Raw genomic sequence first — 23,700 nt, forward strand, 5'->3', positions numbered from 1 at the left:
TCTGCTCTCAATTCATGGCCCGCCTCCAATTACCCATGACCAGACAGCCTCATCCAAAATAGTGCATGAGTCGGGTAGCCAGCAGGAAATGCTAGGTCCCTACAAAAGTCCACCACCAAGGCCTATGACGACCTCCCCTGCTTGGCCTCATCAAGTAATGAAAGGGCCCCTATACAGGCATCACTCTCAACCAAATCATGGCCCTGCCAGTCTGCCGAACCAAAAACACACTCTTTGTCTTTGGTATTGCCATGTCCGCTCACCATACCCTCATTAGCATTCCTGCCACCTTGCTCATTCAACCTTGCTGCTCACCCACCCAGGGTTCCATCTAAGCCCTTGCCCAAGACACTGGCTAGCAACATGCTCGCACATGTCCCCCTTATGCTGTCTGCCCCATGCATCAGCAGCACCAGGTGTCCCTTCTGACAGCACAGACCTATGTTGCATACCCCGTTTGCCAGCCACAGAGGAGAGGAGGTGGAGTACCTATTATAGCCAAGGACTCACTAACTATCACAGACACCAATACCCACATCATACAATCCGGAGATTTACTATCAGTCAAACGTACCCTCTCACATACAGCCACAGCAACCAATAACCTGATATACCGACCCCCTAATCTAATTCGAAGAGGACATCTCCTCTATCCTCTCTGCTAACGCCAAACCTACCTCTAAAAGCATAATCCTTGGAGACCTAAACTTAGGCCTCTATGACACCACTGATGCGAACGCCCTTACCCTGGACAAAACCTTGGACACTGCTGGATTCACACAGCGTATCACACATCGTACCCACAATAAAGGCTGAATCCTAGATTGGCTCGCTGACCTAAACTGCAGCATCACAATTCTCTCTAATGTATCCTGCCCCTGGTCTGATCACAATATCATCACTTGGCTCTTTAACCCAGAACAAGAAGTAAATGACTAGTAGGCACAAACAGATCGGGAAACAAAACCCCCAGAGAGGGAACCCATCATCCCTAACTCCCTTCCTTTATCTCCCCTAACAAGAAAGTCAAGGGGAAGATACCACTGACACATACCATTATACCAAAGTGGAAACGTAGGTAGACGAGGATCTCACCTCAGAACAGGCACGGAGGGACATTGAGGCCAGAGTGTATACGGAATACCCACATACCGCTAGTCTACAGAAGAATCATAAGCTGGTAAGGACCACCAACATGGAAAAGGTCAAGAAGGGAGCTGAATCCTGCAATGTTTACACCCCAACATCAGAGTGGGGGAACACGCATGCTTCAACCAGGTACACAAATTAATACAGTGAGACAGAAATACTATACCTAACTCGCAGGATAAACACAGATGTGGTAAAAAGAACAGAAACACAAAGATTAATGAGATATCATTAGAATGAAAGAAAAAAAAAACACTAATCGAAAACTAGAAAATCCCAACTTTCCCCATACTCTTCACACACAGAAACCCACACAACCACTTCTCCGCACAGCAATCCGCACGTACTTCATCACACCGCAACAACAGACAAACAACACATAACCAGTCTTCAACAACACATGGGAGCTCTCACCGATCCAACAACTGCATTCAAGCTCAGCGCACAGTGAAAACAGAACTGAAGCTGCCAACAGGATATAACCGCTTTCACTATCCTACTCCCGCTACACTCTACTAATCCCACCCCTCCTGTTTCAGATCCGCCAGAGCACTTGGGGACCATTTCTGGTGGGGACGGTGCGCTGTACAAATAACTTTAACATAAACATAACCTTCCAGATGCCTGCACAGCCACAGCACACTACGCTTAGAAAGCTCTAGAACCATTACCCATGCAAGCATTCTGCTCTTCTTAAAACCTCTCCTAGTGCAAGTCACACACATTAGAGACCCTACCATCCTGGTTGATGGATTCAATCAAACCTTGACCACTGCAATTGACACAGTTGCCCCGCTGACCAATCGGAAAGCCAAACCCTGTGCCCATGTGAACACATGGGTCACCCCATATCTTAAAACTCTGTGCACCGCGAAATGCAAAGCTGAAACCTCATGGAGAAATAACCCCAATCAACCAAACAAAACCCAATTCGCATCCACAACTAAAGCTTACAAGCACAACATTGTCCAAGCAAAAAGCTCCATATATAATGCCAGAATTGCAAAAGCTAACTCCAGTACTCATACTCTGTGAACTTGAATCCCCAGCCCCACCTAATACCAACTGCACCAAAGACTACCTGGTGCACTAACATACAATTTGCCTAAATGGGTAAGATATCTATGCTTCAAGGTAAAATCCAGCAAAAAAAACAATGCTGCCTGCTCCTAAAAACCTACTTGATCTGAAACCCCAAGGCACCAAGTCCAACTTCCCTCTATTTCACTTCAAACTTGTCTCAGAAAGTGATGTCAGAACAATAATAAATGGTCTCAAACCACCCAGATGTCAAGGAGACATCTGCCCTGCTCAGTCATCAAAGACTGCACAGAAGCTCTAGGGGCATTTATTTCCTCACTCATCAATGTCTCCTTATCCACAGGCATTGTGCCATCTAACTTAAAAGATGACTGGGTGCTACCATCCTGAAGAAATGCACACTTGACCCTGACATCGCTACCAACTACTGCCTCATCACCACAGTAAAATTCCTATTGAAAATATTGGACAGAGCAGCCTATCTGCAGATCCAACACCTGGAATCCAACAACCTACTAGGCCTGAGAAAATCTGGCTTCAGACCAGGCCACGGGATGAGAACAGCCTTACTTGACTGTAAAAAAAAAGTCTAGACGAATCTAAAGACGCCAGCAACCTTGCCCTCCTCCTACTGCTTGATCTCTCAGCCGCCTTTGATTTGGTGGATCACCAAATACTATGCCAGCATCTTCACACTTCAGCCCAATTCTCTACAAAAGCCACCACTTGGATCTAATCCTTTTTATGAAACAGAATAATGAGAGTCTTCTCCTCCAGTGCCTCAACCCCCCCTGGCCCCTGTTACCTGTGGTGTCCCACAAGGTTCCTGTGTGTCACCTACACTGTACAATATCTTTACGAAGCCACTTTTTGACCTACTCGACGTCCAGGGAATCTCATATACTAACTACGCTGATGACACACAGCTACTCCTACCCATCACCGGCAACTACGCCACCGACTCTGACTCATTGAATCTAAGTTCCAAACTATCCAAGCTTGGATGGCAACACACATTATCTGCCTCAATGATGACAAAACAGAGCTGCTCATAGTCGGCTCTCCAACTATACTAAACAGACTCGACCCAGCATACAAATCCTTTGATATTGACAGCATCACTATCCAAGTAGCCAGCAGTATCAAAACCCTCAGAGTATATCTAGACTCTGCCCTATCAGTATCCAGGTCAACGCCATTGCTTTGTCAGTAGCTTACATTACAAAACTCATCTGCACTTGTCCGTTCCTCTCTTCAGAAAGTTGCCTCACCATCGCAAGGGCTCTGATAGGATCCAGGCTGGATTACTGCAATGCCCTCTTTGCAGGCACCTGATCTGTGAACATTAATAAGTTACAAGTCACACAAAAGAACTCTCTAAGAGCTGCCCTGAACATTGCTAAAAAAAAAGAGCACATCTCGCTAGCTAGAAGAAATGCATACTGGCTTCCCATCAAAGAGCGTATCCGATTAAAAACTCTGACTATAACCCATACATGCTTCTCAAATTCTGCTCCAATATACCTTACTTCCAAAGTCACCAAAACCTCAAATTCCAGACTTACTCACTCATCCCACACAAATAGGCTCAACACCCCAAAATTCTGCCTCCAAAAAGCTGGCGGAGCGAGCTTGCCGGTCATCGCCGCCAAGAGCTGGAACAATCTCCCACCATCTTTGAGACTTGAAGACTCTTACTGGTCATTTCATAAGCAGCTCAAAACTCTGCTTTCCTCCCAAGACCCACAGTGATGTTCCTCCTCAAGCATTTCTGACTAGACCCCTCCGGCCTGTATCATGTACCACCCAAGAGAGTCAATGGGTTATTTTTTCATGTCAAACTGAGCTATTGATTGTATCAAAGCGCCATGATGCTCCTGGGTTTAGCGCTCTCTAGAAAGGCCAAAAGAAATAAATAAATAAAATAGCTGCACAGTCCCACAGGATGTATGTGAATTTTGCAAGTGCACATGTAGAGTTAGCAGACTTTCAAGCCATGCTGCTAGGACTTTCTTTGCCCATGAGTCAATGCCTTTATCATCCCTATCTGGAGGGATAGTTGGGCACTAGACTTGCTTAGCTGCTTGTACTACTAGACTTTCCAGAGTCAGATATTTTGATAGGTAGCCAGGGCCGCTACTGGATGGCCTGTATTTTTTAGCAAGGTTTTTATTAACTGCAGGGCTGCCCACTGGAACCTCCCATTTTGCCATTACCCTTTGTTTGGAGTGCCAATTGTAATGGTAGCATAGGGTCATATTGTGGTTCTTTGTATATATATATGTCCATAAGGTCATCCTGCTCAAATGGAGGAGCAGGTCTACTCCATCCTAGGAATTCTACAATTCTAGACAATAGGCTTCTGTATGATGCATCTGCATCATTACCCTGGTCCGGCCTCCCAAAATCTAGTTCTGGAGAGGTGTCAACCCCAAAAGCTGTCTATAGGGTATCATGTAGCTCCTTAACGCTGGTCTCTTCTGAAATGAAGCATTCAGGGTCATTAGTACTATCTTTATGGATACTAGGGGTATCCAATTGAAGGCCACATGCAGGGGCCTCTCATCTGAAGTTTCATAACCCTCATATATTGAGGATAAGGACCTGAAAACGTCCTTTTTAGGTACAAGTTTAAAAATCTTTTCCCTTTCTTGAGGTTTTTGTGGCAGAGGTGTCGATGACTGCACCGCTGGCGTCGATGTTTTGCATTTTTTGTGCATCAGCGCTGATGGTATTGACGACTCGTCTTTGGACTTGTGCTTCGAGGGACGACCCTCGACCCGACGGTGTCTTCGACGATTTCTCATCCAGTCGAGTACTCAAAGCCTCTCGAGAAGTCTTAGGCGTATGTCCCTATCTCGAGGGCAAACAGGGTTTTGCCTTGGCCTTATGCTTGCCATTGACTGGAGCATGGCCACTTTTCTTATGTTTCAAGGAGGACGGGGCCTCTTTCTCCAAGATCTTAAACATTTGTTTTCTAAACAGGTCCCACTTATCTTTGGTGGAGAATTTAGTTGGGCAGACTACGCTCTTTTCCTGAGAGGTATCTGAGGAAGAAGGAGAAGAAGAAGAGGATGATCTATGCCTTCTCTTCTACTTTTTTTGATGACAAAGAGGAGTGTCTGCTCCACAAGTGAGATCGTTTTTTCGGTCTTTTCTTGTGAGGAGATGAATCTCTTGACTCCTGGGACGACCCAAATTTCAAAGGAGTGGACAGGGATTTGGTGGCAATCCTACCCACTGACAGTTTAGCTTTTCACTCTTTTAAGGCATTACCTGTCATCGACTGACAGGCTCATCAGTCAGAGGTTTCATGCTTGACACTCAGGCACCAGATGCATATTTTATGCAGGTCTGTGATGGACATTTTGGCACTGCCTTTTAGGCACTTTTTGGTGCCCATCTTCGGGGTACAAGGAGTTGAAGACGAGGCCATATCGAAAACGTTTTCGTGGAAAACTGACGTGCGCTGTAATTCTCAAAGCTATCGCAGAAAAATGAAACTGAAACCAACCGGCGCTGCACGTAATATATGTACTCACCGATGATGTCAACCGAGATGGAGGCCCTTGAGGGAGATTGGGTCGACTGTGTCGTTACACAACGCCCTCTGCCGAGAAGAAAAACAATTCCCTTAGCAGCTTAAGCTGGAAACTAAGATATTATAAGATGAGGAATACGTGGGAGGACACAATCCATTTGAAGCAGAAAATAATTGTACTTATATTTAGAAAGGATATGCCATACAATACTTGCACTGCCCCGATGAGGTTAGAGGGGAGACAATTTTGAACTACATATACACTTGCTGACAAGAAAGAGTTCCGCTTTGACAGACAGACATGAGATTTATCCACACATTTGCCAACTTCAAGGCAAACCTTTATATAACTGTGCACATGTAGATAATTTCCAGATTGGCACAAACTGACCTACTTTCAAACAGAAAAATGATAAGTGTTTGAAAGTTTAATGAGATGCTAATGCACAACTGTGCTGGTATCTTTCAGAAGGTGTAGGGATTATTTTCTGGGAAAAGTCCAGAGCTTTGTTGCATTCACATAAGGGAAGACTAGTACTAATTGGAAGATGTGAAAACCTCTTTAATGAAATCCCAAATTCTTTTGCATTGCTCATTGGTTGCAATGTATTGAACACCACTATGCAAAGATACACTGGGCTCGAGTGGTACAGAGGATCTGCATTGTCTGAAGTGTTTTGTTGGTGTATGTTTCCATTGACCACCTCGCAGCTGCTACTATTAAATATTTAATTAACTAACATCATCCAAATTGGAGTACTGTGTATAATTTATTTGTTGTCAATTATTTTATTTATTTAGTTTCTTTGCATTCCAATAGAGGCAATGGCCCTCATTACGACCCTGGCGGAAAGTAACTGACATGACCGCCATAGCGCAAACAGCGTTTCCGCCACTGCACGAAGGAGCAAAGTGCGGCTGATTCCGACCCATCGGGCACGAGCATTACGCCATGGCGGAAGTGCAAATTCTGCGACGGCGGAAATGACCCCAAAACGCCCCTTACCGCCGTCGTACGCCGCCCTAGGTGCAATACCGCCACCCATCTCAGCGGTCACCGGAATGAGCGGCCGGCGCAAACTACGGCCACCGTAAATATACGGAAACGGAAGCAAATACATGGGGCCGGAACGGGAAACAGCACACCGTACACCCATAAAACAGAACCCCCACACAACCATTAAAACTCCGACCCCGAGACACATCCCAACCCGTCAGCCAGCCCAGATTAAAAAACAAAAATGGGAAAAGTAGCTAAAAAAGCGTGCGACCGCAAGCGGCAGGTCCACTTCTCCCATGAGGAACTCACCGTGCTCACGGAGACCCTCCAGGAGCATGCTGCCGTCGTCTTCTCGACGCAAATGACGAGGACGGCCCTTGCGAACAAGAAGGCCATATGGGCCCTGGTGGCACAGCGGGTAAGTGCGGTGGGGACCGCACCCCGCAACCCACAGCAATGCAGAAAGCGATGGGACGACGTACGGATACGCGTCCGGAGCATACTCTCTGCCAACTGGAACATTGCCACAGCCACCGGGGGAGGATCGGAATCACCCATCAAGTTGACCCCCTGGGAAGAAATCTGTGCCTCCACCATTGGAATGGAGAGCATAGAGGGAGTCAGAGGGATGGAGAAAGGAGTGCAGACATCCGAAGAATCAGGTAGGTGGCCCAATTAAAACTATGCTAAATCCACTATTACCAACCATGTGAAGTACCTGTGTCCCCATAGTGCAATAGGAACACATGTCCAGGAGAACGACCACATACATCGCCATGACAGCGCCCTTTAAAAGTCAGAATAAATACATAAATAATTAAAAACCCCAAAAACACACCCTACATGTGCAGCATGCACACCCTAACTGCAGACTGCAATATAACTGCATCCCCAATCCACACTAAAATGAGACCACCTCCAAGGCCCTGACCCAAATCACCCTCAGGTACCACCCCAATGCATGTGATACAATGCCATTACAATTACCACAGACCCATGAATAACGCTCGCCCTCCTCTACTCCACCACAGGGTCCGATACAAACGACGAGCTCCAGGATACCCCTACCAGCACACCTGCAAAGAGGGCCAAGACCAACGGCCAAAGACCCTCCACCTCAGCTGCACGGATCAAGACACGGCAGCAGCACAAATCAAGTGGCAGCACACTGGAGGGGACTCCAACAGGCACCCCAGCAGCCCAGCAGCCAGCACGTCCACAACAGCAGCACCACAGGTCCCCCCAAAGGATGCCACAGAAGGCACTGCCTCTGGTGGCAGCAGCACCATGGGTGACACTGCATTCATGCCAGCATGCTCCGACACAGAAAACGGTGCTGTCGACGTAGGACCCATCCATGACCTGTCACAATCCCCCTGTTTGTATCATCCCGTACACCATGAGGAAACCACGCAGGGGCACCCACAAGACGACGACTGGCCAACCCCCCCCCCCAAGTCCTGTGGCAAGGCAACATGAGGCGTCCAGCCCCTCTGTGACACCACCGCAAATGGGCATGGCCCAGCAGAGGCAACAGTCCCTCGAGCACATGATTGTGCAAAAGCAGCAACTGGCCACGCTCCTCAAGGAGCATGCTGCTGAATGTGGGGGTTCTAAGGCAGCCATTGAAACATCTACTGAGACACTCAGGGCAGAAATGGAGCGAAGTACCGAGGGCCTGAGGGAACAGATGGAGAGAAGCACCGAGAGCCTGAGGGAACAGATGGAGAGAAGCACCGAGAGCCTGAGGGAACAGATGGAGAGAAGCACCGAGAGCCTGAGGGGGGAACTGCATGCGACGTCCAAAGACGTATGTGGTGAACTTGCCGCTGTGCGCCGTGTGCTCACTGAGCTCTCACAAACCCTTAGGGACATGCATGGACGTGAGCAGGCAGAGACATCATCCGTTGCAAGTTCCGTCCAGGGCAGCCCCCAACGTAGATCTGGGAGGACCCGGCGCTCTACAGGCAGGGGTGCCCCTGATAGCCGGAGAGGGGGCTTGCAATAGCGTCTGCCCACTGACAATGAGCATCTCTGGACACTGGTGTTCGGGGGGGAGGTGGGAGGGTGTAGGGGGTGTGTTGGGCTTCATTGGGTGGCGGGTCGATTGGGTGTGTAATGTCATTTCACAAATGCAATACAATACTTCACAATCATCCAATGAGATGTGTGGACATTGATCTTTGTGTACGAGGCCTATCTATGCGTACAGTCCACAATGTGCATGTCCCAGACACACACAGTGCCACAAGTCCCGTGTCCACGTAACAGCCACCAGGCGTGAGTGCTAGAAGCATGCATCTATGATACTCTGACGAATCTCACGGGCCTCCTGTGCCTCGCGGCCTCCTTGAGGTGCTGCCACATCCCCGCCCTCATCATGACCATCATCAGGTGCTTGCAGTTCTGCGTCGGGGGGCATGGCCACATTCCTACGTACGCACATGTTGTGTAGCATGACACATGCCATGACCATCTTTGCAACCTCTCATGGCGGTACAGGAGTGCCCCGCCAGACCTGCTGAGGCAGCGGAAACGAGCCTTCAGTAGGCCGAATGCCTGTTCTATGACCACACGGGTACGTGAGTGGGCATGGTTGTAGTCCTCCTCATGCTGGTTCTGTGGGTTCCGGACTGGTGTAAGGAGCCATCTCTTCAGTGGATACCCGGCATCACCTGTATGTGGACAACAAAGGATGTTTGTGGAATGTCATTGCTACGTACGCATCCCCCCCCTTCCTGCCAGGTCATTCACGCATCACCTACCCCACATACTCATGCATGAAATGAGACTCACCGAGTAGCCAGGATCGGTGCCCTGCGTGTCGCTCCATGTAGCGTGGTATCCTAGAGTTCCGCAAGACCATAGAATCATGGGTTGATCCTGGAAATCGTGCACAACAATGTGTAAAGATCCTGTTGGAGTCACACACCATTTGTACATTGATAGAATGATATTGTTTCCGGTTGCGGTACTGGACCTCCATGGCATGTGGGACAACCAATTCCACATGGGTGCAGTCGATGGCACCAATGCAACCCGGTATGCCGCCAAGTGCATGGAATCCCACTTTGGCGTTTGTAATCTCCTGCTCCGAGCGTGGTAAAGTGATGTAGTCGTCTGAGTGCTTCAGGAGGGCATCAAGCACTTGAAATAGTGTCCGTGAAAATAGTGGCTGTGACATGCCATGCAACTGTCCGACTGTGTGCTGGTAGGTGCCTGTGGCCAGGAAGTGGAGTACAGACACCACCTTCAGTAGGGGTGGGATGGCGGTTGGGCTATCTATCATGCTGACAAGGTCGGCGTGTGTCATGTTGACAATGGCGGCTATGGTGTCCCGGTTCAAGCGGTAGAGGGTGTGGATCTGCTCAGCTGTGAGGTTGAACGGATTAGCTCGGAGGCGTGGGATTGCGGGCTGCCTGCGTGGTGCTGGTGGGGCTTGCTGACCCTGCCTTGCCCTCCTCCGCCTCCTCCTCCTCCTGCGTCTCCTCTGTGCGGCCGGTTGTTGGAGTAGTTGGCGTTCGTCTTCTTCCTGCAGTTGGAGTACTTGCAGTGCAATCAGGTCCCCCAGGCCCAACATCGCTAGTCCTGCCGGTAGCATTCTGGAGTGGGTGTGGTTGGGGGAGGGGGTTGGGCGTGCAATTTATGTGTGTTCAGGCTGTATAGCCTTCACCTGTGGTGATTCATTCCACCTGTGTCAGCTGCGATGCCTTTCGTGCGAGCACGTCCCGCACACAACGCTGCAATTCGACGCATGGCATCTTGCATTTACATTCATGTTTTCAATCCGGATGGCAGTGGCATATTGGTTTATTTGTTGATTCTGCTATGGCCCCATTGTTCCACATACTATATTAGCATTCGCGAGCAGACTTGTGAAGGGTCAGTGGAATGTAGTACTCGATCAACGGTGGACCCTCTTGCAGCACTGTACCGACGTGCACCGACGGGAGGGGAGTACCATTACTGATTGGGTGCAGTTGCCATTTTCACACACAGCCGCACTGCATAGATGAATTTGTGAATTTAAGCGTACACAGGTGCCTTATCGACGTGATGTTGCAAAGGCACCTATTAGGAATTAGGAATTAGGAAGGACAGCGCTTTCGGGACTCAACTAGCGGCGTGGAGACGCCCACAGGTCTGACTGGAAATATAACGTTCTATTGTTGAATGTCCTTGGGACAGGGCCCATGACGGGTATGCAATGATTGATATGAATTGTATGGGATGCGCAATAGCGTAGTGGACGATTAGGCAGGACGTTCCCAAATACATGTTACTTCACTACACTGGGAATCCGGGCAGGAGCACAGTGGATTTTGCAGGCTGCATTACGCACAGACTCAATGGAAATTTCTAATGTCATGTGAGTGGATATTCTGGCGTTTTCATACCGGGATGAGGGAATGATGGATGGATGGATGCATGGACAGATGATTTAATTGGGGGTCTGCCATGTACATGGCTATTTGGAATCTGTCCCCTTCCCCTGCGCTATGTGATGCAAAGCTGCCATAGTGGGACCATCGTCTGTCTGCCCTTGTTGAACCCTCCCTGTCTCGACGCGCCTTCAATCACTTGTGTCTATGCACGTTGATAATCCCATCTGATGGATCCTGTACTGACAGGCGCATGCACACAGACACTCGTTTGTGATAGTGTATTCACCTCGATTAATGTCGTTGTATTTCGCAAGTGATTTTCGGGTGGAATTGGTCCGTTTGGGTGGGCTAGCATGCATATGGTTGTATGTTTAGTGTGTTGCATGTAGTGAGTTATTCGTATGGAGTTCGGATGCCCATGCCATTTTCTTTTTCATTCGGGTGACAGGTATCTCCTCCCCTTCTGCCGCTGCCATCTGTACGCCACTCCTGCAGATGGCTTCTTCAGTCGACACCTGCAGCTTCGGGTTAATCAGTGGAGCTCCATTACGGTCTTATGGGACGATCGCCAATGGGCCACATGTCCTTACGCAGTACTAGTGGCTAGGAGCAGCATACCTACCTTCCAGCTGGACTAGTGCCTACTTCATGGGACGGCCCTGCGGTCCTGGCCGCTTCCATGTTGCCTTTTTGGACGTTGATGTAGCCCCTGTGTGCAATGAGGGTACAGGGCGTCACACAAGGGGCAGCTGGTCATTTCTTGCGGATGCAGCCCACAGTAATGATAATCAGTTGGGAGTTTATGTTCGTATGGCTGTATGGGCTTGGTGATTTTGATGTGCATTAAATTTTTATTCAGATATTGCCCGTGTGGTGTTATTCTTTGCTGGTAATGTGGCATATCCCGATTTGTGGCGCGATGTGTTGTGAGGTGATCTGCATTGGGTTCCGGCTTCTGGGTACAGTTGTGTGGTACGTGATTGTGCTGATGGTTGGTTTGGCAACTGGCATGTGTACAGGGCTGGTGCGGTCTCCCTCAGGTTACTGCTTTGCATGTTTTACACTGGTGGCATGCGATGGGGGACTTGTTCATTCCACTGGTTGCATGGTGTGACTACATTGCGCCTACGGGGAGTTGTGCTATGTGGCCAGGTAGTGGAGTACAGGCACTCAGCAGGGCCATTTACGGTTGGTTCGCGATGCCGTAGTTCTCGCCATGGCGGAATGGTACTTTCCGCCATGCTTGATGGCGTTATGTGGATGTCCACTGGGGTCGGCATTCGCGTTGTGCCATGGCGGAATTTACGGTTTTGCAGGGCGCGCGTGCGCGTACTTGGTGCAGTTAGCGTTGGCGTTCACTACGGTGTCGCTGATGGCATCGTACTTTACGGTGACGGGTCATAATCGCAACGGGCGGTATTCGATGGCGGTATTCCATTTCCGCCATCGTTTTTCGGATTCCGCCAGGGTCGTAATGAGGGCCAATGTGTTGTATAGGTTCTTACCTCCTTGAGACATTACTCTATCTCGTCCATGCCTCAACTGCCCCCAACCTTTCCTCCCACTTCCTGTTCTCCCAAACCTCTGGTGTGTGATGTCTAGAGGATGACCAGAGCTTCCTTTTCAGGTGGACTTGAAACTACATCCGGTAAAACAACATCTTCCGAAAGCAATACCTCAAAATATTTCTGTAGCAAAACATTTGGAATGATAACTACAGCAATTGAAAACTAAGTTCCACACACTGACCTCTTTGAATGTTCCCATGTTCTTAAAGGTCTCCTTGTTTAAACAATCCAGTTGGCTGATTTCACCCATCTGTTTTATTGCTAGGTTTTAGCAACAAGGGGCAGTTTGGTCTGTTGTGAAACATACATAATAATCATTCCATCACACAACTCACCTCAAAGTTATCTTTTTCAAAATGTTCCAAAGACTGTATATTTTCGGTACTCTCCCCTTCGAGGCACTGGGTCAGATCACGGCACCACATAAGCTGAGAGATGGTCAATATCACCTTTCGCGAAAGAACAAAAACAATTGTTCAGATTCTACAAGACTATTGTAAACAAAGTGAAAGAATAATCTCTTTTTCAATACCTGAGAAGGATGTCCAGCAACTGTCCATTCTATTCTGGGTTTTGTTTCATAATCAGCAATTGCAGCTTTGCTCAGACGTCGTAAAGAAGTGTACATCGCTTCTTCCACCTTTCCAAGCCAGTCTTCAACATTTCCTCTTGCCTTGAGTCCCTTTCCCAGGCTAACCTATATTTTAAATAATAAAGCAGTAAAGCAAGTGTACAATAAAAAAGAATGATAAGAATACACATTATCAGGCTGTAGGAGCACAAGCTATTTCGCTTTCTGTTCTTGACTTTTCGATCTATGTTGAGGAACTTTTTCAGCACACTATAGGAAATACTGCCAATGATAAATTACCACTGTGCTGTGATTACCTCACTGTTGGCCAGTGATCGTGATGGTATTGCAATTACGTGTTAGCATTGACGGTGTGGCAAGAGCACCAGTGGTAAATACTGCCAGTGATAAAACTACAACTAGTGGAACACATATTTTCCTGCATTTGTTAAAGTTAATGTAATCTCTTCCCTAACAAACAGTTGTCAATAAGGTTCTTGATCTAAACAAGGAAGAAATATAGCCATCATTGAGCGATATCTCTCTCTCTCTCTCAAACACACCTTCCATTGTAATGCCAAACTGTACAACCTTCATGCCATTGACAAATGTCTTACTTTCCTGTATCAGTGCAGGACTGAACATTGCTTCAAAATATGACTTACTGCTTTCAAACCCCTTCCAAACGACTAAATAAGATTTACTCCTTTGAGATCTGAGCCAGGAGAATCACCTGCTGCTATATACCCAGGCCATTATGTTTATATTACTTATAGAGGGACACGTGTGCATCTTGGCGCTGAGCAATACCGGCTAGCCAGAGATTCTAACCTTTCTCATTCAAACGATTGTGTTATAGAGTAGCTAGGGAAAAGCTTCAGTTATCTTGGGAAATTAAAGGTTTTCAATAATTCCCTGAAATTAGGATGATTTAATTCTTTCCGAATGGATATGATATGATATTTTATTTGTAACGCGCTCGTACACAAGTGTTTCAGAGCGCGACAAGGCAAGGGAGGAGAACAGGGGAGAATAAAACAATGATCTTACTAGGCCCAGTGACATTGAGAACGTGCAAGTGCATGGGAAAGGGAAAGGGGAAAAGTGCATGGAAGGGGGAGAGTGGAAAGTGCGGAGCAGGGGATAAACAGATAAATAATAATAAATACAAATAAAATAGATAATGTAGCAATAAACAGGGGTAGTGCAGCCAGCAAGTGGCAAGTGCTGTGTTTACAGCAGCAGAACTAAGTCTGATAAGTGCATAAAAAGAAGCAAATAGGGGGTGGGGGACTGTATGGGTACAGATACAGTCCCCAGTGCAAGGGGTGGCCGGGAGGCAGTGCAGAAGGGTGGCAGGGTGAGCAGGTACCTGGGCCAAGGGGACAGAGGGTGGCCAGGTGCACAGTGCTGGAATAAAGTTCCAAAGTACAAGGCCGGGAGGATAGATCTGGGGCAACGCGTGTGTCTTGGAAGCAAGACAACGCATAGCAAAACAGGTGCGAATCGCTTAGAAACTGGTCCCTGGTATTAAGCGCGTTATAAAAGAACAATTATATAATTATTATTACAACAACCTGATAGGAGAAAGCACTTTTGCCCCATTCCACATTGGGCTTTCAAAAAAACAAGTTATGGAGGTCTTTACAACCAAGAGCACGATGGGAAAATATTCTACACATTTTTTGCTAAGAAAAGTAGTTGGGTTAGTGTAATACACTTTCTGAACTATGCACAGTGTCTTAGAAGTAATCTTTCATGCAGTAGGTAGCCAATTTAATTGACATATTGCTCCAGACGTAGGGCTCATCTTGGCATCTTTAAGAGTACACAAGCTGTGGCGTTCTGAACCCTTTGGAGTTGCATTAATAGTAATTTGGCTATACCTAGGAAAACTGTATTGCTAAAAGCCAAGTGGTTGATAAAAACACATTGGTTATTGGGATATGGTGGTGAAAAGTAAAATAGTGCAGTAATTTACTTAATTGTCTAAAACATTATCTTACTTCTTGGTTCACTTGGGCAGTCATGTTAAATTGGCTGTCAACCGTGACTCCCCCGCCCCCAAATGATGCATCTTATCCACTGTAGTAGGGCAGTCACCAAGAGAAGGCGGCCACATGTTGGGGCTCCAAACATTCTCTATTTGACTGGCGGGTCAATGTTAAGATAAACATACAGATCAATTGGTAGAGGGGGGAAGAGTGTGTCAGAACTGTATGCGGCTAGGAGAGGAATGTAACAACAGTGGTAGGGCTCTGCATGTAATGGGAAATAGATATAGGGGAACAACTCACGGATGGTGAATGGGCAAGGGCCCTTGAGCATGCAAAATGCATATCTAGGAATGCTAAATTCCAATGGATTAAATATAAAATAGTCCAGAGGGCATACATCACAACGGTGAGGGTAGCCAAGATGGTGGAGGGGGTGGACCTGGTCTGTTGGGGATGTACGAAGGAGGTTGGGACCTATCAGCAGATGTGGTGCAGGTTGTGAATGAGTGGTAGGTTTTCCACCTATGACATTGGCCATGTGGAGGCTAAGCCATTGGGCAATGTGGTGGCTGGTTGTGGTGTGTACATAAACACTGTGACAGAAGGTTTGTTTGTACCGATAAATGTAGGAGGCTATGGTGAAAGTGTGCAAGGTAAGGGGCATGCATCCTGTTTGTATCCATGCACTGCACGCACTTGCTTAACGTTGCTCATATAGATTCCTTGCTGCTTTTCTGGGTTCACTTTTCCGACATTTATAGTACATGCATTACAGTGGGAACACCATATAAATTTACAAGGTACGTGGCAGGCATCATGTTGTTATGAATGCAGTGTGTGCATTATATGATATGATGTGTTATGGTATTTTGTGCCATTTGTATCACGCGTACATACAAGTGTGTGAAGACGAGCCGAGGAAAGGGAGGCGGAAAGGAGGCCGAAAGGTGGGCACACAGAGACACTGATTCCTCTAGGCCAGCTGACATTGACAGTGCGCAAGTGAATGGGAAGGGGCAGGGCAAGGTGCAGTACATGGGAAACAATAAAAAATATAAATATATGCTACTACGGTCGGTGCCGGCAAGTGCAAGGATAAGTGTAGACATGAAGGGGTGGCTGCACTGTTAGGGTTATAGAAGACAGTCCCCAAGTGCGGGGGTTGGTAGAAAGCCAGTGCAGGGGTGGAACTGTAGGGAGGGAGGTGGCCTGGGGCACAGTTTATAGGGTGGGTAGGAAAGCAGTGCAGAAATCTTTTTAGGTAGGAAGTGAGTAGGGGAGAGAAGGGGGAAAAAGAACAAGCACATGGAAAGGTTTTCAGGTGCTTTTAGACTCTACAATGCTTCCCCTCAAGGTCCAGGGAGACAGAGAGCGTGTTCCACAGGGAGGCCGCAGCAGAAGAACCACATCTACCAACATGTGGTTGCGTGTATAAGCAACAGACCCTGAGGGAGTACGAGGCGGACGAGGGAAGAGCTGGAGCAAGCAGATATTTAGGAAGTGACATTGCAAGGTATTGAGGTTCCAGGGACCAGAAGGTTTTTTGCATAATGCACAGGCCTTTTAGTTTATTGTTCAGAGCCACTGTGAGGTATTGCAGATATTTTAGTCCAGCAGAGATACGATCCCTGTCGTTCAGGCCAAGGGCAAGTGGTGCACTCCTATTACGGATGACTTGCTGAGGGCGCCGAGTGGAAGCTGGGAGATTTAAAAAGAGCCTGTGGCAACAGTGCAGCGTACAAACCACCACAGCCGTGCAGACACTGATCTTTTGGAAAGTGACTGTAGGTTGCTAAGATACATTTAGTGGTGGCCTTAGTGCCTTCTTTTTACGAGTTATGTAGTAGGTGGGATAGTGGGGAACAATTTGCATTGCATTGGCGTAAGGAAAGAATAGAGTTCCTGTTTTGCTAATATAGTGTATGATATGGGTAAATTAAAACATTGCAAGCACATACAAACAAATTGCCACTTTATGGAAGGAGATGGCAGGAACATCAGTATGCTTTTTAAACGCGTAGTGGACGAATAGAGGCAGATATCGTGCGCAGAGGCACTTATAACACAGTTGTGAGCATACTGCAAAACAACTGTTCATATCTTTCTTTTGTGGTGATGGGTGTTTATGTGGATGAATGTGCATGTATAACGCATGCAGTGTTTCACTAAACTTTCCACTGGACGTGCTTTCCAATAATAGCACACGTGCAGGCTGATTTTGTAACGGTACATATGAAGTCTTGTGGAGAACTGACATTGTAAAATGCTGAAGTCTTTAGCAATACCTAATAAGGGAGTGGTGGAAAGAGGATAGTGGAAAGGGAAGAAGGAATAATCATGATTTACTGGGGCGTAGCCATTACCATACTTTGCGCTGCACACATGCTACATTCTGCACTTTTGAACATGCTGTCCAATGGAAATGCGATTGTTGCAATTGTCCAATCAGGTGGTTAGAGTATGTGTCACAGGAAAGGGCAACCATATTTTGTTTCATGTCTGTGTGTAGTGAGGCTAGCAGACATGGCCAGACATACAGTTTTTATAGTGGGTGATCGCCTTGAGCTAGATCCTACCAGTATGCCGTGGAAAGAGATGGCAATTTGAATTTGGATGAAGTGGAGACTTTGGGGTGGGGTGCCGCTGTCTGTACTTGCGACCATTTGGCTTGCAGAATGCCGACAAGTGGCCAGTTTAGGTACTGTACACGTTGTGGTAATGCACTTTGGAGAATTGCTTTTGGGTTCCATAGCTTGTGCAAGTGTGTACCGTCAACTCAAAAAAATGATGAAAAAAGTGCAGCGCATTTTTGCCACTGCAAAGGTGCTTTTCTCATGTATACCACCAGGTCCACTATATAACTATCCCAATGAATGTTGTCAGCAGCCAGAGGTGGGAAGGTGTCTTATCAACAGAAGCATGTGCAACTTTTTGCGTGCTGCTTGGGTGGACTTCTGTGATAATGACAACATTGGTGATCGATATGTGCACCTTCTCAATGGAAATGGCATTTCATGGTTGTCCAGTGGCAATGACATTTGGTTTTCCAACTTACAGGCTGCACTGAATACGGTACTGTAAGAATATGAGGTGCAGTGCAACAAATAAAAACAATTATAAAAGCCAGAAAAAAAGTTATTACTGTGGAAGTTGTTTTAAAAAATAGAAAAAAATGGCTTTTTTAAGAGCCACCACTACAAAGGACATCCCCTACCATGGTTGACATTTATTCCCCTATTCCCGAGCGCACAAAACTGGAAATTCCATGCAAATCGCGACAGCTGCAGGGTTGTACCTGTAACATACGCCCCTTTTGCACATGGCCACCTTACATTTTGGACTGTGGAGAACACAAGATTGCAAAATAAGCTTTCTGGGTGTGGCCTAAATGCAGAGGGTGAGCTTATGCCTGTGTGTTGTACGAGCCACAGTGTAATTGTGGGTGATATTGAATGGAAAACAGAGTCCGGTGGGAGGAGTTATGTATGAAGTGTATCATGTGGGTGTGTACGCATATGGAGCAGCTACACTGAAGTGATTGGTTTTGGTTTGTCTGTGTGAGACTTTGGTGACGCTTAATCACAATTATATTATTGTTGTTGACTGTGGAGGGACAAATGAACACCATGTAACACGATTTTATGTGCCGTTTGTGCTGAGGGAGGCAGTAGGCCAGGTAATGCTTCTGTTTCCTATCTTCTGCATAATTGCCTATCCCATTATGCAGACTCCCATGTAGGCACGTTTGGTCTGGAAATGGAGAAAGCGTGGTACATTGTGAAGAGGTGTATTTGGATCTTTTTACAACTTGTGCCATTGTGGTTCTGTACAAATGGGAATCTATCGTTTCACAGCACAAACAGTTTTCCCCACAAATAGCGTTCTTGTTAATATTACTGCATTTCAGAATTCTACAAGCTCCACACATATTGCCTTGCTGCCCTTTTTGGAAGTATAAGAATAATGTGTGGGCTTGCTGTTGCGCACTTGCGCTCTTTCAAACGCACTGCAACACGAACAACCATCTATTTCAACATCCACCCATTTCTACCTGTTTCCACTGCGGGGTTTTCAACAGTACCATGGTTCTTTCCATTTAGCACACAATTGTGTGGAGGGTATACAATGCGCGTCGCACTGCCTCCCCCTTCATTGCCACTTACATTTTGACACTCTACAAGGAGCTTTATATAATAATAAGCCAGAAAAAATATTGCTAAAGGGATGTTATGGTGTAGCTGCGGTACTACAAACATAGCATCATTTTTAAATACACTGTGCTAAAGCAACGTTCTGCTTATAGTGCCCTACTAAAAACCTATGAAATTCACTAACAAAAACGTTGTTAAAGGGCCATTATGGTTAAGTTGCACTAGCAAAAACCTATTAAATTCAATGGAAAAGCGTTGTTACAGGGAATTTATGGTTACAGGTAAAACCGAAACCCCCTGAAATTCGACAGTTATGGTAAGCCAAGCAACCATAACTCGTGCCACCAGTGTGCACTGCAAGGACTAACACCCATGACATCAAAGATGCCATCACAAATCTCATTCATGACATCACTGATATGGAACCTATACTTAGATATTCACTTACAGCCTATCACTTCCTCCAATAGGTTTTTGTAGTTTGTCACGTAGTATGACGTTGGTAATGACGCAGGTCAACACGTCACTCATGACGATTTCGCTTAATAAAACCTCATTTTTTAAAAGATTTGTGGAGTAACAAGATCGAGCGAGTGCTGATGTTCGCTGTACTCCCTGTTTTAGATAATTGACATTAAAACAGACTTCCTTTTTGCAAAACTACCTGAGTCGTTTCGATTATTGATGTATGAATAAAATCTGCATCCCCATCCATCTCAAGGGTAATTTCTACTCATCAAAGGGGGGAACTGGGATATCCAGTTCAAGATGGATTTTCATAATCAGGACGGGACAGATTCCGAGAGGTTACTTTATTTCTGTTGAACAGGTATAGACACACATGTCTACTCAAACTCTATCTGGGTAGAGTGCCAAGCAGCAAGGCGTTGCGAAAGGAAGTGTAAGAGTGCTGAAGGGTTCAGTTAAGCACTGTGAGAAACCTGACAGTATTCTCACTTCTACTCCCAGTGGGATCCTCCGTGCAGGTTGCCAGGGAAAGGCCATCGCCTTTGGATCCTTTCCATGGGGGTGGAAAAGCAAAGGAGGATCACATGGGTGGATGGTTCTTGATTATTGGGAGTGGGGTACCCTTGGGTGAGACATGGTAACCCCCTTTCTCTTGTGACAGTCAACCTTACCCTCCTCCTACTTTTATTGGCTATTGCAAACCATTTCCACCCATTTTTCCCGGCACAACACCTGACAGTACCGAGACAAAGAAGAAGCAACTGAGAGTGATGAGGATTACCTCTTTTCACCATTTTGGTATTGTGAAAAAGATGCATGAAGGGACTGTGAGGGTCAAGCATGTCCCTCTAATCACGTTCAGGCATGTCCCTCTAATCATGGTCAGGCACACCTGCAGCCTGTCAAGGTGATGCATGTGTATAAAGGAAGACTAACTGAGAAGGAGAGAGAGCAACAGGGAGGCCCTAGTGTGGAGGACCAGCAGGAGACCCGTGAGAGGAGGCATCTGTGGTGGTCAAGGAGGAAGAACCAAGATGACGACAAAAGACTCAGAGGAGTTGTGGGACCCGAGGTGAATGGGCGTTGTAATTTCCCCAAGCCTGGGAGCCCCCAAAGTTCGCCGTACGCAGCACAAGCTGCTGGGGAGCGAGGAACCCCACGGATGTGGCCTGTGTCTGACAACAAGTGTCAGAGGTGCCCGCATAAAGAAGAAATGAAGCGGCCTGTGAGCAAAGCTCGCACCAGTGGATTTCTTGGCTTCTGGAGCTGAAGGGACGCCGCTGTAACCAATGGACGAAAACAAAGGAGACTGGTGAGTGTCAGATGGATGCTCCAGGGTTGGAAAGCTGCTAAAGGACCTCCACTGAGTAACAGTCTGTGAACTTTAACAATTGAGAGCATATTGAATACCGAACTATATGAAACTTTAACTTTGAAAGAAAACCAATATATATATTTGTTAAGATGGATTTCTGAACTCTGTCCTGGAGGGGCAGAGGTTCAGAAGGCCAGCCTAGTTTCTTGGAACAGGGTAACCTCTGGACAAGCCAGACTAATCAGGGTAGCGATGGCGGCGGTCAAGACTAGGTCTCAAGAGGGGTGAGGGTGACTGAAAGCCCGCAATGAGCACACAAAGCAAGGACGCTTACAAATTACTCCAGACAGGTGTTATATTAAAAATATAGACACATTTATTACAAGGCCTTTGTAACATCGACCATAGTAAAGAATCACGGTAAAACTCCAGTAAACCAACAAATCACAATCAATACAATATATATACAAGACCGAGGGGTCTAAAGAGTTAGAAGCACGAAATATGCAGACCACCTAGATGGGGAGGAAAACAGGCAGTGCAAGTAATCGTTAGACCCAGTTCGACATCAGAGGCCACCTAACTAGAAGGAAGTCCGAGCCCTACGAAGAGTGGAGCCTTGTGCTCAAAAGTACCTGCATACGCGGGTTCCAACGGCCAAAGGAGAGTCTCTTCAGGGAAATCAGGCAGTTCAGAAAGGTGGACGAAAAGATGGTGAACAAATCCCCGTGGACTCAGGCAAGGCCTCCACTTGGGGGCAGAAGCAGGGCGTGAGTGCGGGAAAGGGTTTGCTGTTTACAACAGCGACGGAAAGCCACAGGCTCCTGCGCGAGGGCGACCGGTTAGGGTATTGACTACTCACCGGTCCCCGATGCAGGCAGACCCAGGCTTCTCCGGTTCAGTTTCGGTACTGGCATGTTCAGATGCGATCAGAGGGACATCTCGATGCCGTGTAGATTCCACGACAGCAGGAGTCAGGGTCGAGAGTGTCCCAGATGCAGGGAACACGCACAGGTTTGTTACCACAGCAGGGCAAGTCGGCAACCGCGTGTATTCCGGTCCCAAAGCACACGTCTCACTTCAGACCTGGGAACAGCAAGTGTACGAATCGTGTGAGAGTGCCGAGGACACGGGATTAGCAGTAAGCCAGATGGCGGTGACAGAGCAAGGTTCCTGTTTAGGCTGGTCAGTCCACTGGATGGCCCAGGGATGCTTCTCATACGATCAGAGGCCGAGTGGTCTCGCAGGACGACAGCAGTGCAGGGTGCCAAACCTTCAGTGGGTCACCAGTGATTCCTTGACTCACCTTCTTAGTTGCAGGATACTTGGCTCCTTATCCTTTGTTCGTGAGAACTCAGGAGATCGACATGGTAGTGGTGTTTTCAGCCTCCTCTTATCCAAAGTTCCCTTCGCGCCAAAACGGAGAGGGCCCAATGGGAGATCCGTTCACAAACACTCACACCAATCGTGGACCTATCACGGACCACGGTGGACCCAGGCATTCAGGACACTGTAGACTCTCTGGCACCCAGGATGTGTATTGGGAACAGATATCCCAGCCCACATCCTGGAGGCACACACAAGGCATGCAGAAGCCCGCTAAAGCGTTGTGTTTCGCGGGAAAGTGCATGACCAAATAAGAACTGTCCCGGGTCGGCTTGACCTGGGTGAAGGTGAAGGGGCAAGACTGTCAGCGGACAGGACAAAGAACCTCGTGGCATCGCCATTTTGGAGGCCAGGCCACCCATTTGGTCAAACGCGGGAAGTGCGGTTAACATGGCAAAAAGGGGTTCAAAACACAAATAAACGATAGCTGTCACCAGTCCCATCCGTGACACACTTGCACATTTCATAATACGTCCAGAGAGAGTTTCTAGGGCCTTTGGAATGACTAGAGACCCAAGAGCGCGGTAATGTAAGTTACGGTGCACTCTTGTTTCATGTTGCTCAAAAGCTGCAACATGAGGAAAGGACTAAGGGAAACAAAGTCTCCCAGTACTGACTGTCTTAAGGGCATGTCAGTTTCCCCAGAAGAATTAAGCGAAAGCCCAGAGGAGTGAGGCGGAAGGCTGCGCTTCTCTGGCAAAGTCTAGATCAGGGTGTAAAACAACAGCAAAAAGTTTGGGGGTTGCCACATGGAAGGAAAATTACCTACAATTATGAAATCTTTCCTAACAATATTGAGTGCCGAACTATATGAAAACTTAAAGTTGAAGCAAACAAACATATTGAACATCGACATGGGCGTAGGAAAGGGGGGGGATAAATCATCCCCACAATTTTAGGCAGGGGGGGTACAATATGATGTATACCCCCCACAATCTGGAGCAAGGGGAAAGAAGGGCTCTTTATTTTTCCAATTGCAGTGCAGGGCATCTTTTGGCAAATGTGTCTTTCTTATTCCAAATGCTTGAAATATATACAGACACTGCTTGCCTTGCAATGAACTGCTCAGTATTTATTTATTTTTGACATTTATTTCAGCGCACAAAACCCGGAGGTATCTAGGCACTA

At 47.1% G+C, this 23,700-nt stretch overlaps 1 protein-coding gene across 1 annotated transcript in view; it reads right to left on the minus strand.

Annotated features, from left to right (window-relative positions):
- Window positions 1-23,700, minus strand: part of DNAH6 (dynein axonemal heavy chain 6) — a 3,423,448-nt gene that overhangs the window by 1,571,972 nt on the left and 1,827,776 nt on the right. Inside the window, exons 25-26 of the mRNA XM_069626424.1 lie at window positions 13,217-13,381; window positions 13,020-13,133 (exon numbers count right to left, since the gene is read on the minus strand). Of these exons, the coding sequence (XP_069482525.1) occupies window positions 13,020-13,133; window positions 13,217-13,381 (279 nt within the window). The remainder of the gene's footprint in view (window positions 1-13,019; window positions 13,134-13,216; window positions 13,382-23,700) is intronic.

This window comes from Ambystoma mexicanum, chromosome 6p, assembly GCF_040938575.1.
Source record: "Ambystoma mexicanum isolate Mex_15411 chromosome 6p, UKY_AmexF1_1, whole genome shotgun sequence".
Lineage (NCBI taxonomy): Eukaryota > Metazoa > Chordata > Amphibia > Caudata > Ambystomatidae > Ambystoma > Ambystoma mexicanum.